Raw genomic sequence first — 13,921 nt, 5'->3', positions numbered from 1 at the left:
GCTGAGGTTCTGGATGCCAGCTTGCTCGCTGAGCTGGAAGGTTTGGTTTCAGACGTTTCATCACCATATTAGGTCATCATCAGTGAGCCTCCGGATTAAGCACTAGTGGTATGGCCCGCTTTTTATTTATGTGCTTTTAGGTTTCCATGGGTTGGTGATGTCACTTCCTGTTCCTTTTCTTAGGGAGTGGTAAATGGATCCAAGTCAATGTATTTGTGGATAGAGTTCCGGTTGGAATGCCACAGGAAATTATGTCCTCAAACCTACATCCACTGCCCTGATTTTTGTTTTAAATCTCATTGCCGAAGTCTTAAAAAATAGTCCTAAAATTGTAAATGTCCACAGTCCAAAGAAGTGCAAGCCAGGTGAATTGGCAATGCTAAATTGCCCATAGTGTTCAGGGATGTATAGATTAGGTGCAGTAGTCAAGTGTCTGGATTAGTGGTGCTGGAAGAGCACAGCAGTTCAGGCAGCCCTGATAAAGGGCTTTTGCCCGAAACGTCGATTTTACTACTCCTCGGATGCTGCCTGAACTGCTGTGCTCTTCCAGCACCACTAATCCAGAATCTGGTTTCCAGCATCTGCAGTCATTGTTTTTGCCCCGCAGTAGTCAAGGGAAATATATAATAATAGGGAAGGGGAATGGATCTAGGTGGAATACTCTTCGGAGGGTCGGTGTGGACTTATTGTGCAAAATGGCCTGTTTTCACACTGTAGGGATTCTATGAAGAGGATTTTCTTGGAATTTGTCCTGGTCCACGACTAAATTTGGTAGAATGTTCCCAAGACCAGGGCTCATGTTGAAATTTGGGCAGAAGTTCCAAGCAAATCACCACATGGATCTTTACTGAATAATATGCATGTGCTCAGATATTCCAGTTTTCAGTAGGTATTTAGTTATTTCTAACTAACTGATGTCATAGGAAGTGAAATGCATTTCTCAAGAATCACAGTTAGCCAAGACAAGCTAACATGCCAAACAGTTCTGGGGAAATGAATCAGAGTTTTGCTTAGTTGGTAACAAGTTATGAGGACAAGATCCAACATGAGCTTGTGCACATGGTTTAGGTGTTGATGGATGGTCACACTACTGGAGGGAGTCATCTTCCAAAGTGAAAATTAAATTTCACATTTGCCCTTTGCAGTCAGTGGGATTTTATTATGTGTAAATTAGTTGTCATATTACCCATATAAATGACAGTATGTCAAAAATAACTCATTGGTAGTAAAGTGCTGGGGACTGTCATGAACACAAAAGGCAATACGTATAGATGTAAGATCTTACTTTCAAAACAAAGATTTTTAGATCAGAAACAATTGTCAATTGTTCACATAACAGAAGTTTCCATCCCAAGCACAATCCCAAAACAATTCATAATGGCAGCCTATCTAAAATCGGTCTCTCAGCTGATTTGTAGCCTTTGGTAAAATTGAAAACACCAATGGCTATTGAGCACAATTCAGCTAGATGGCACTGCAATCACCAGATTCCCTTCTTATTTGTCAAGGTGCAGCCAGAATAACCTGCAACAGCTTCCTTTTCTGCTCATATGTGAATTCTTACGCCCTCCAAGTTATGATCGCTTCAACTGAGGAACTTGAGCAAAGTGATACGAAAAAAAAATTCTGTGTAGATACCACCCATATCTGACTTAACATCACCTCTTCCAAGCACTCTAGTTTCTAAATTATCGTTCATTACTAGACTAAATATTGGAAGCAATTGCTCTGGTCTAGATCATAAACTGCATTCCTAGGCATAGAATCTATTCCACTCCCTGGCAATTATTTGAAGTTGAACAAGACCGTTCAAAATCTTGGTATTGTACTTGACCACAAAATGAACTCTGGACTACTTATCATTATGAACGCTGCCCAGTTCCAGTTCTGTAACAATCCACTTCAATACAAAAGGCCTTTGATATCACTGGACTTGAATAGCTTAGATTTTGCAGTCAGTATACCTGCTGTTATTCAAACAAGATCCAGACCACTTCTCACTTGCCTCCAACATTTCACTCTTCGCAAAATGAGGTCACCCATAAATGTATTGCTTATGCCATACCTTGTATGCTCCATTTATCCTATGCTCATTGACTTACATGACTCCTGTTAAATTTAAAAATCAGGGCAATACTTATTAAATTCCATCATGCCCTAGCATTCCTCGCTATCTTTGTAATGTCTCCGCCACTCCATTTGTCTTAATGTTGCTTTATAACTTTGAAAAATTGTGACCGACAGCGTTCCTTTGAAGGAACTTTTGGATACAGATATTATAGATACAAGTTATAAAATTCAAAGCTAATTTTAAACTGACAATATGTAGGACAATATTTGCAGATATAAAGAACAGTTAAAAGAACACAACCAAATTCATTCTTCAAACTTGATTTCAGCGTTAGCACATTGGACATTATTTTAATTAGCACAATATGCATTGAAAACCACATTGAACTTCCACATATGACTCAGCCATTTCAATTAAAAATTTGCTTTTATTTTAATTTTCAAACTTTACCGATGGTGATGTTCGAAGTGGGTTACAGCAGAATAAGAAGCAAAAAAAAAATTGGCAAAGCTTGAGACAACGTTAAACCTACATTAATCATTACTTAGGCTGCACTCTGTTATTTTGGGTACCTGGCTTTAGGAAGCCTTTGACAGCCACAAAAAGGGTGCAGAACGCATTCACCACAATGTTTTCAGGAGCGTGATGCAGTAGATAGAATGAACTAGACCAAAAAAAATTAAAAAGATTGAAAGGAGGTCTCAAAATGTCAAAAATAAAAGGAAAAACAACTTCCACTGGTTGATGCAAATCAAAAAAGTATCAAATAAAATATTTCCATTAAAAATGTCCAAAGTAAAATTAGATTTTTTCCAATTCAAATTTGGAAGCTCTATTGGAAATAAGAAAAATGTTAGTGGAAGTAAGATTAAGAAGGAAATAGGGTAAAACTTTGCAGCGAGAGATTTAGGATGTTGCACACATTTAGAGCAACAATAAAGGTGCAAGGAGTCAGTGATCGCCTGCTATAATCTGACACATTTAATCAGAAATTGCACAGAATATGCCAATTAATCTTTCAAGGTTTTAGTTGCTTGCAATTTCAATATCTAAAAGATAAGCAACTGTAGCATTGCATTCACAAAAAGATTTTCAAACCTTAATGCAGATGTGCTGCAGCAAAACTTGAAGTACAGGTAATGCAGTCTCTTCCACTTGATCCACAATATAACTATAAATAAAATGTTTCAAACTCATAACACTTTCTATTGCAAGATGGTTTAAAATTAATAACTTCTATTGCTATGTAACTACTTCATACAAATACTCCCTTTATTAGAAAATTAGCAAGACAAAATTGTTCAAGTTAGCACACAAAAATATGAATCGTTCAACAATAATCATCAAAATATTTGGGGCTTACCAACATAATTAAAACAATATTTGGGAGAATTTAGTTCATTTAGGAGCAACAAACCACACTTGCCATTGGTTTCCAAACTTTTCAAGAACTGATTATTTCTTAGATTCAAACTAGAATCAATGGAGTTTATTTCTGTGATTATTCAACAACAACATCATAGTTACATTATGTTGCTACTAGGCATATAGAAAAGAAACTACATGGAACCTTGGATTTTTTTTTAATGTCCATATCCAGTCAGGGAAAGCTGTATTATAAAAGTTATGGTGGAGAAAGTGAGGACTGCAGATGCTGGAGATCAGAGCTGAAAATGTGTTGCTAGAAAAGCACAGCAGGTCAGGCAATATCCAAGGAACAGGAGAATCGACGTTTCGGGCATAAGACCTTCTTCAGGAATGAGGAAAGTGTGTCCAGCAGGCTAAGATAAAGGTTAGGGAGGAGGGACTTGGGGTAGGGGTGTTGGAAATGCGATAGGTGGAAGGAGGTCAAAGTGAGGGTGAAAGGCCGGAGTGGGGTGGGGGCGGAGAGGTCAGGAAGAAGATTGCAGGTTAGGAAGGCGGTGCTGAGTTCGAGGGATTTGACTGAGACAAGGTGAGGGGAGGGGAAATGAGTTCATCCCTTGTGGTTGGAGGGTTCCTAGGCGGAAGATGAGGCGCTCTTCTTCCAACCGTCGTGTTGCTATGGTCTGGCGATGGAGGAGTCCAAGGACCTCACCCTCGGAACGTGCAGCCCTCCACTCCCTCCGTTCCAACCCCAACCTCACTATCAAACCAGCAGACAAGGGAGGCGCAGTAGTAGTTTGGCGCTCCGACCTTTACACCGCTGAGGCTAAACGCCAGCTCGCGGACACCTCCTCCTACTGCCCCCTTGACCATGACCCCACCTCCCACCACCAAACCATCATCTCCCAGATCATCCATAACCTCATCACCTCAGGGGATCTCCCATCCACCGCCTCCAACCTCATAGTTCTACAAACCCGCACCGCCCGTTTCTACCTCCTGCCCAAAATCCACAAACCTGACTGCCCCGGCCAACCCATTGTCTCAGCCTGCTCCTGCCCCACCGAACTCATCTCTGCATACCTCGACACGGTTCTGTCCCTCTTAGTCCAAGAACCCCCCACCTACATTCGGGACACCACCCATGCCCTCCACCTCCTCCACGATTTTCGCTTCCCCGGTCCCCAACGCCTTATCTTCACCATGGACATCCAGTCCCTGTACTCCTCCACCCCCCAACACGAAGGACTCAAAGCCCTCCGCTTCTTCCTTTCATGCCGTACCAACCAGTACCCTTCCACTGACACCCTCCTTCGACTGACTGAACTGGTCCTCACCCTGAACAACTTCTCTTTCCAATCCTCCCACTTCCTCCAAACCAGAGTAGCAGCCATGGGCACCCGCATGGGCCCCAGCTATGCCTGCCTCTTCGTAGGATATGTGGAACAATCCATCTTCCGCAGCTACACTGGCAGCACCCCCCACCTTTTCCTCCGCTACATCGATGACTGTATCGGCACTGCCTCGTGCTCCCAGGAGGAGGTTGAACAGTTCATCCACTTTACCAACACCTTCTACCCCGACCTCAAATTCACCTGGACCGTCTCAGACTCCTCCCTCCCCTTCCCAGACCTTTCCATTTCTATCTCGGGCGACCGAATCAACACGGACATTTACTATAAACCGACCGACTCCTACAGCTACCTCGACTATACCTCCTCCCACCCTGCCCCCTGTAAAAACGCCATCCCATATTCCCAATTCCTTCATCTCCGCCGCATCTGCTCCCAGGAGGACCAGTTCCAAAACTGTACAACCCAGATAGCCTCCTTCTTCAAGGACTGCAATTTCCCCCCAGACGTGGTCGACGATGCCCTCCACCACATCTCTTCCACTTCCCGCTCCTCCGCCCTTGAGCCCCGGCCCTCTAACCACCACCAGGACAGAACCCCACCGGTCCTCACCTACCACCCCACCAACCTCCATGTACAGCGTATCATCCGCCGTCATTTCCACCACCTCCAAACAGACCCCACCACCAGGGATATATTTCCCTCCCCTATCAGCGTTCCGAAAAGACCACTCCCTCAGTGACTCCCTCGTCAGGTCCACACCCCCCACCAACCCAACCTCTTGCAACCGCAAGAAATGCAAAACTTGCGCCCACACCTCCCCCCTTACTTCCCTCCAAGGCCCCAAGGGATACTTCCATAGCCGCCACAAATTCACCTGCACCTCCACACACCATCTATTGCATCCGCTGCGGCCTCCTCTATATTGGGGAGACAGGCCGCCTACTTGCAGAACGTTTCAAAGAACATCTCTGGGACACCCGGACCAACTAACCCAACCACCCCGTGGCTCAACACTTCAACTCCCCCTCCCACTCCACCAAGGACATGCAGGTCCTTGGACTCCTCCATCGCCAGACCATAGCAACACGACGGTTGGAGGAAGAGCGCCTGATCTTCCGCCTAGGAACCCTCCAACCACAAGGGACGAACTCAGATTTCTCCAGTTTCCTCATTTCCCCTCCCCCCACCTTGTCTCAGTCAAATCCCTCGAACTCAGCACCGCCTTCCTAACCTGCAATCTTCTTCCTGACCTCTCCGCCTGTTTTAAAAAATTCTCAAGGTCAGGTTCGTAGGAGAGTAGTCTGACACAGAACAAACGACCAAGAGGCGAGTCTGCTAGAATATGGGCATTTTATTCCCCGCAGCGTCGCCACAACCAGGTCTCATACAACGGGTCTGGCTTATACTCACTCTACATGTTACCGGAACTGGGAGCCGTCAGTTCTCGTAGAGCGGTTGCCAACAACCCACGCTCGGCGGTTAAACGTAACCCCGGAGCAGACTCACCGAACTGGAGACTTTTCCAGCTGATATACTCTTTTCCAGATATAAACATTCATGTGAACAGCAGAGCAAGGCTAAAAAACACATTCCATTCTGGTTACATACAGATAAGAAGATTCACACGGGGAGGTGTGTAATAAGATTCACACGGGACTAAGCAACACCTCCATTCCGGTTAGATTCACACATGTATTGGGACATAATTTTTAACCGTTTCACCACACCGCCCCCACCCCATTCCAGCCTATCACCCTCACCTTGACCTCCTTCCACCTATCGCATTTCCAACGCCCCTACCCCAAGTCCCTCCTCCCTAACCTTTATCTTAGCCTGCTGGACACACTTTCCTCATTCCTGAAGAAGGGCTTATGCCCGAAACGTAGATTCTCCTGTTCCTTGGATGCTGCCTGACCTGCTGTGCTTTTCCAGCAACACATTATAAAGTTATGGTATCAATCGAGCTGTATAGTATGGAAACAGACCCTTTGGTCCAATTCATCTGCACTGACCAGACATTGCCATTTGACAAATTTGTCAGCATTTGGCCCATATCACTCTAAACCCTTCCTATTCATATATCCATCCAGATGCCTTTTAAAATGTTGTCACTGTACCAGCCTCCCCTATTTCCTCTGGCAGCTCATTCCACGTTACTCTCTACATGCACTACTCCCTACATGAAAACGTTACCCCTCAAGTCCTTTTAAAATGTCTCCTCTCTCAACTTAAACCGATGTCCTCGAGTTTGGACTGCTTCACCCTCGGAAAAAAGATCTTGGCTATTTACCCTATCCATGCCCCTCAAGATTTTATGCCTTTATAAGGTCACCTCTCAGGCTCTGAAGCTCCAGGAAAAATAGCCCCACGCTGTTCAGCCTCTCCCTAAAGCAGTAACCCTCCAGTCCCGGCAACATTCTTGTAAATCTTTTCTGCACCCTCTCATGTTTAACAACATCCTTCCTATAGAAAGGTGACAGAATTGTACGCAGTACTCTAAAAGTGGCCTCACTAAGTGGCATAGCCGCAACATGTTGTTTCAGTACTCTGACCAATGAAGGCAAACATGCCAAACACCTTCCTCACCTCCCTGTCCATCTGTGGCTCTGCTTTTAAGAAACCACCTGCATACACCTCTAGGTATCTTTTGTTCAGCAACAATTCCCGGGGCCCTCCCATTAACTATACTAGTCCTGTCTTCATTTATCTTACCAAAATGCAACACCTCACATTTATCTAAATTAAACTCCATCTGCCACTCCTCAGCCCATTCGCATTCTGATCAAGATCCCATTGCACTCAGGTAACCTTCTTCACTGTCCACTACACCACTTATTATCATGCACGGGCTTCCAGTCCAAAAAGCCACCACCACCAGCCTTTTCTCTACTTTCAAGCCAATTTTGTATCCAACTGGCTAGCTGTCCGTGGATCTCATATCAAACCTTACTAGCAAGTCTACCAAGCAGAACCTTGTCGAACGCTCAGTTGAATACCATATAGACAACATCTACTGCTCTGCCTTCATTCATCTTTGTCACTGCTTCAAAACAATCTCAATCATGTATTCGCATAGCAGAAATTTATTTAAGATCAAACCTTAAAATAGACTCTCAAAAAGAAAGTGCTTTTTTCAAGAGAAAAAAAGTTACATTAGACTGCCTCACCTAATAAATTTAATAGCTTGATCTCTGGCAGCAATAACTTTCTGTCCCACTCCCAGAAGTGCACAAGATTTGGAACCTTCTCCTCCTCCTACCAATAAAATTGTATTCAACAGTCTTTGGAAGAGCCAGCGGAGCATCTGGAAAGATACAAACAAAATTAAATTTAATCAATTGCACTAAATAGAATATAATTAATAAATTGAGATCAATGAGTTGAAACAATATTACCTTAAGTTCTAAAAACAATACCTTATTAACATCACCATGGTTGGGAGCACACAGTAATCTAAGCCCATAATAAGCCAATTCTGGCAGAGTCTTCATTCTTTCAATATCTCTGTCAGAACAAGAAAAAGAGACTAAAACAGGAGGACAGCTGCAAAGTCCAAACAACTGATTTGTTAAACTTACAGTTTTATATTGAGCAGACCTGCTAGTTTTAACTAAACCTTTTCCAAAACAAGGATATCAGAATATTGGTGTAGTAAAATATATTGAAAATTGTTAGTCTGTTTTGTCCAAAGTTGCAGCAAATTTATTATTCAAACTTCACATCCAATGCACAAAAGGCATATAATGGAAAGTCAAGCTCCATTCCACTCTATCATAAACTGGGGGATTAGTTTTAAAACTGATCAGCATATATTTCATTTACAAAGCAATATTAGTGAATTCAGTCACAAGAATCTGACAGTGAGTCAACCCTTCCTAATCATGTATCCATTCAGATGCCTTTTAAATGATGTAATTGTACTTACCTCCATTGCCTCATCTAGCAGCTCATTCCATACATGGACCTCCCACTGATTAGATTAGATTAGATTAGATTAGATTACTTACAGTGTGGAAACAGGCCCTTCGGCCCAACAAGTCCACACCGCCCCGCCGAAGCGCAACCCACCCATACCCCTACATTTACCCCTTACCTAACACTACGGGCAATTTAGCATGGCCAATTCACCTGACCTGCACATCTTTGGACTGTGGGAGGAAACCGGAGCACCCGGAGGAAACCCACGCAGACACGGGGAGAACGTGCAAACTCCACACAGTCAGTCGCCTGAGTCGGGAATTGAACCCGGGTCTCTGGCGCTGTGAGGCAGCAGTGCTAACCACTGTGCCACCGTGCCGCCCACTGCATGAAAATGTTGCACTTCGACTTCAATTTAAATCTTTCCCTTCTCACCTGAAACCTGTGTCTCTAATTTTGGACTCCTCTATCCTGGGAAAAGTATCTTAGCTATTCACACTATCCATACCCCTCATGATTTTATAAGTCTCTGATGCTCCAGGGAAAAAAGCTCCAGCCTATTCAGCCTCTCCTTACAGCTCAAATCCTACATCCCTGGCAACATTCCTGTAAAGTTTTTCTGTACCTTTTCAAGTTTAATATCTTTCCTATTGCAGGGAGACAAAAAGTGCGTGCAATATTCCAAAAGTGACCTAACCAATGTAATGTACAATCACCACATGACAGCTCAACTCCTAGACTCAATGCATTGACCAATGAAGGCAAGCAGGCCAAGCACCTCCTTCATCACCCTGTCTACATGCGACTCCACTTTCATGAAACCAAGCACCTGCTCTCCTCAATCCCTTTATTCTGCAGCACTCCCCTGGGCTCTTCCATTGACTACACAAGTCCTATCCTGGTTTGCCTTTCTAAAATGCAACACTTTACATTTATCTCAAAATTAAATTCCATCTGCCATTGGCCCATCTGATCAAAGTCCTGATGCACTCAGCAATAACCTTCTTCACTGTCCACACCACCACCAATTTTGGCGTCATTTGCAAACTTACTAACCAGTCCTCCTATATTCACATCCAAAATCCTTTACATAAATGACAAAGAACAGTGGACCCAGCACCAATCCTTGCTGCATATAGCTGGTCACAGGCCTCCAGTCCAAAAACCAATCCTCTACCACTACCCTCTGTCTGCAACCTTCAAGCCAATTTTATATGCAGTTGGCCAGCTACCTGCTCCGGTTTCCATGTGATCTAACTTGCTAACCAGTCTACCATGTGGTACCTTGTTGAACATCTAGCTCATGTCTACTAACTCTGCCTTCATCAATCGTCTTTGTAACTTCAACAAACTCAAATCAAGTTAGTGAGACATAATTTCCCATTCATTTCCTGACTATCCCTAATCAGTGCTTGTCTTTCCAAATGCATTCAAATCCTGTCCTTCAGAATCCCTTCCAAAAATTACCCACCACTAATGTCAGGCTCACTGGCCTACAGTTCCTGGCTTTTTCCTCACTACCTTTCTCAAATAATGGCACATTAGCCAACCTCCAGTCTTCCAGTACCTCACCTGTGGCTGTTGATAATACAAATATCTCAGCAAGGACCCAGAAACCTCTTCCTCAGCTTCCCACAAAGTTTGATCAGGTCCCAGGAATTTATCTACCCTTATGCATTTTAAGACTCCAGCATCTCCTCTTCTGTAACATGGATACATTTCAATACATCACTGATTATTTCCCAAAGTCCTTGAGCTTCCATGTCCATATCCACAGTAAGTACTGAAGCAGAATATTCACTCAGCATTTCACCCATCTTCTGTGGTTCCCCATAAACAGCTTTGTTGAACTTTAGGGGTCCTATTCTCTCCCTAGTTGCTATTTTGCCCATAAATGTATTTACAGAATTTCTTTGGATTCTCATTAGCCTTACTGGCCAAAGCTACCTTATATTCTCTTTTTGCCCGCTGTCTCAAGTATACTTATCTCATGATTTTCATCTTAAGTATACTCCTACTGCCCTTATACCTCTCCACGGATTCACTTGATCCGATCTATACATAACCAATATATGCCTCCTCCTTTTCATGCCAGAGCCTCAATTTACTAGTCATCCAACATTCCCTACACCTACCAGCCTTGCCCTTTGCACTAACAAGGATAAAAAGTCTCAGAACACTCGTGAACTCATTTTTGGAGGCCTCCCACTACAACCATCACTTTACATCCACACATTTGAGATTAGATTAGATTTCTTACAATATGGAAACAGGCCCTTCGGCCCAAAAAGTCCACACCAGCCCTCCAAAGAGTAACTCATCAGGCCCATTCCCCCAACTAATTCATCTAACACTATGAGCAATTTAGCATGGCCAATTCACCTGACCTGCATATAGAATCATTAAGATGTACAGCACAGAAACAGACTCTTTGGTCCAACTCGGCCACGCCAACTAGATATCCCAACCCAATCTGGTCCCACCTGCCAGTACCTGGCCCATATCTCTCCAAACCGTTTCTGTTCATATACCCATCCAGATGCCTTTTAAATATTGCAATTGTACTAGCCTCCACCACTTCCTTTGACAGCTCATTCCATACATGTACCACCCTCTGAGTGAAAACGTTGCCCCTTAGGTCTCTTTTATATCTTTTCCCTCTCACCCTAAACAAATGCCCTCTAGTTCTGGACTCCCCCACCCCAGGGAAAAGATTTTGTCTATTAATCTTATCCATGCCTCTCATGATTTTATAAACCTCTATAAGGTCACTTCTCAGCTTCTGTCACTCCAGGGAAAATAGCTAGAGGCTATTTGACCTCTCCCTATAGCTCAAATCCTCCAATTCTGGCAACATCCTTGTAAGTTTCACAACATCTTCCCTTCAATAAGAAAATTTTCTTGTACACACAAATTCCTCTCCAGCCAAGCCCTTAACACTATGGCAGTCCCCAGTCTATGTTTAGAAGGCATTGGTGCCCCCTCAAGTTAGCACATTACAGTGAAGGGCAGTAAAATGGAGGAAAACTTAATTAACTATTTGCATTCTGACCCCTGCAGGAAATGTGTAACTACAGTTACCAGGATAGAAGGGAGGGCAGGCCAGAGTACAATGATCTGAAGTTGGATACACACCAGTGCTGATCATCCTGGCTCATACACGAATAGAATTGGTACCAGAAGCCAGCAATAGAATATTAGTAAGGAAGAGAAGCTTTAGGATTGAGAGGATTAGGTATAATACTGAGACATACACACATATATAAAAACACAGCCGCTTAACAAAAAACACATGCTATATACACTGTTCAGAGAAACAACCAATAATTTTCTTTACTTACATAGAATCTGTGAAGTCTAACACCCCAATTACAGTCTCAAAGTTTATCAGTTCAGTGAATAACTATGGAAACAAAAACTCACAATGAATTAAGATTAATTAAAAACACACAATTATCTCTCTTTTACAAGAGCACAAATATTCTCACAAAATAATTACTTTCACAGACTGTGCACACACTGTCTATTGGAGAGATTACATCATTCATTTAATGACCTGCAGAGATTCTACAAAACCCGTGCCTGTAGCCTCTTCCTCAAATCAATCACAAGCATTCCAAAAAAACAATAATTGCTTTTCATATTTAATTAATGGCTTTCCTTGGCATACCAATAGCTCAAATAACACATTCCAAAGAGTTGCTTCACCTCTTATTTCAACTCAATTCTTCTCCAATTGATTTAATATACAATATACTGTTATTGGGACCCAGTGAAAACATGAATTGTACCTGCTCTGGTACAAGGTTAACCTGCAGGTAACTAAGTAACTGTATACTAAATAATTGCTTAACAGTTAGATAGGAGAGAAGAACAAAAAGGGTGTAACATCTAGATGTTGACATAACAACAACATTCTTTTTCAGTACCCATGAACCACAATATGTTTAGAACTTGTTGAGCCCAGTGTAAAACTGGCACAGTAGCATGTAACTTTACCTGCAGACAGTGTTGAGCACAATCAGGTTTTTCTTTCAGGGAGAACTTAGAGAGCAATCGCAAGACCTTTTTCAGCAGAGAGAAAATATCATCCCTAACACGACATAAGTCATGTGTGGAGAAAAATACATCAATATCTCCCTCCTCTTCATCCTCCTCAAACACACCCTGGAGTAGAAAAACAAATATTAGAACACATCAAGCATAATCACCAGATACAGTAGTGCAACCAGCACACAGTAACTCGTCACGTTTATGAAATCCCAAACTCTCATTTCACATCAGGAGCTCTTGACTGAAGAGTGCACTCAACATGGAAAACCAAAAGTCAAAACCGTCATTACACTTAAGCAAAGGCATCTAAGTCTATACCTCATTCACCATCTGTCTGACTGGCTTAGCACGCTTTCTTCCTTTTGCAACACTCTGAGAGCTCTTCATTTGGGTATCTTTCTTCCGCTTTCGATTTCCTTCTTCAGTTGCAGGCCAGCTCTTTTTAATAGTGTCCAGACATTTGTCAAACAGTACTGGATGAAAGATACGATTGGCTACACTTCCTACAAAAAGGATATATCATACTGTTTAAAATGATATATTTATAAAAGTTTCAGCACATCTGGAAAATACTTAGTAATCCAAGACTAAATTCACATGATTTACAATATCTTCAAAGGCAGTGCCTACCAGAGAGAAAACAAAAAACATTATGGAAATCACTGTACATTTCTGACAAGTCCTTATTTTGCAATGTATATTTGGATGTGCAACTGCAGGAAATAAACAGGCTGTCAGAAGTGCAAAATGGTAAGTAATGCTTCTGAAGATTCAGTTGGTGGGTATCAAGCCATAACGGATGGCTATATCAACACATCAGGGGGGCAATGGAATGTGTGAAAGCCTGTCAGCTATATTTAATAGCTGGAATATGACACTGTGGTCACTTGTGCAAATGATGCATGGAACTGGTTTGAGGGTAACTTAACTATAGGTACAAAATGATTGCAAGAGATTAACTGAGTATTGCTGAAAAAAAAAAGAGACATGCTAATGTCCTCTCTTTTACTTATCAAAACATATACAAGAACACCAAATTAATAAATGAGGAATGAATATTGCTGCATCCATGTTTGTTTTTCTGCTATCATTTGTATGTTTCTTTGTTTTAGCAAGATTTATTGGTTGTATGCAAATTTCTGGTAATTAAAGGTAACTA

General features: G+C 42.5%; 1 protein-coding gene across 2 annotated transcripts in view; it reads right to left on the bottom strand.

The window, feature by feature from the left end:
• ncapd3 (non-SMC condensin II complex, subunit D3) overlaps positions 1-13,921 on the bottom strand; it is an 82,527-nt gene that overhangs the window by 52,446 nt on the left and 16,160 nt on the right. For both annotated transcript variants that reach the window (XM_043676756.2, XM_043676759.2), the window contains 6 exons: positions 13,081-13,265; positions 12,709-12,876; positions 12,051-12,112; positions 8,208-8,295; positions 7,959-8,095; positions 3,170-3,242 (listed from right to left, as the gene is read on the bottom strand). In XM_043676756.2, the coding sequence (XP_043532691.2) occupies positions 3,170-3,242; positions 7,959-8,095; positions 8,208-8,295; positions 12,051-12,112; positions 12,709-12,876; positions 13,081-13,265 (713 nt within the window). The remainder of the gene's footprint in view (positions 1-3,169; positions 3,243-7,958; positions 8,096-8,207; positions 8,296-12,050; positions 12,113-12,708; positions 12,877-13,080; positions 13,266-13,921) is intronic.

Source organism: Chiloscyllium plagiosum, unplaced genomic scaffold (genome assembly GCF_037043375.1).
Source record: "Chiloscyllium plagiosum isolate Xiang-an unplaced genomic scaffold, Cpla_swu_hap1 HiC_scaffold_29, whole genome shotgun sequence".
Lineage (NCBI taxonomy): Eukaryota > Metazoa > Chordata > Chondrichthyes > Orectolobiformes > Hemiscylliidae > Chiloscyllium > Chiloscyllium plagiosum.
Note: the sequence above shows the minus strand (reverse complement) of the source record. Positions and strands in the feature narration are given on the sequence as shown.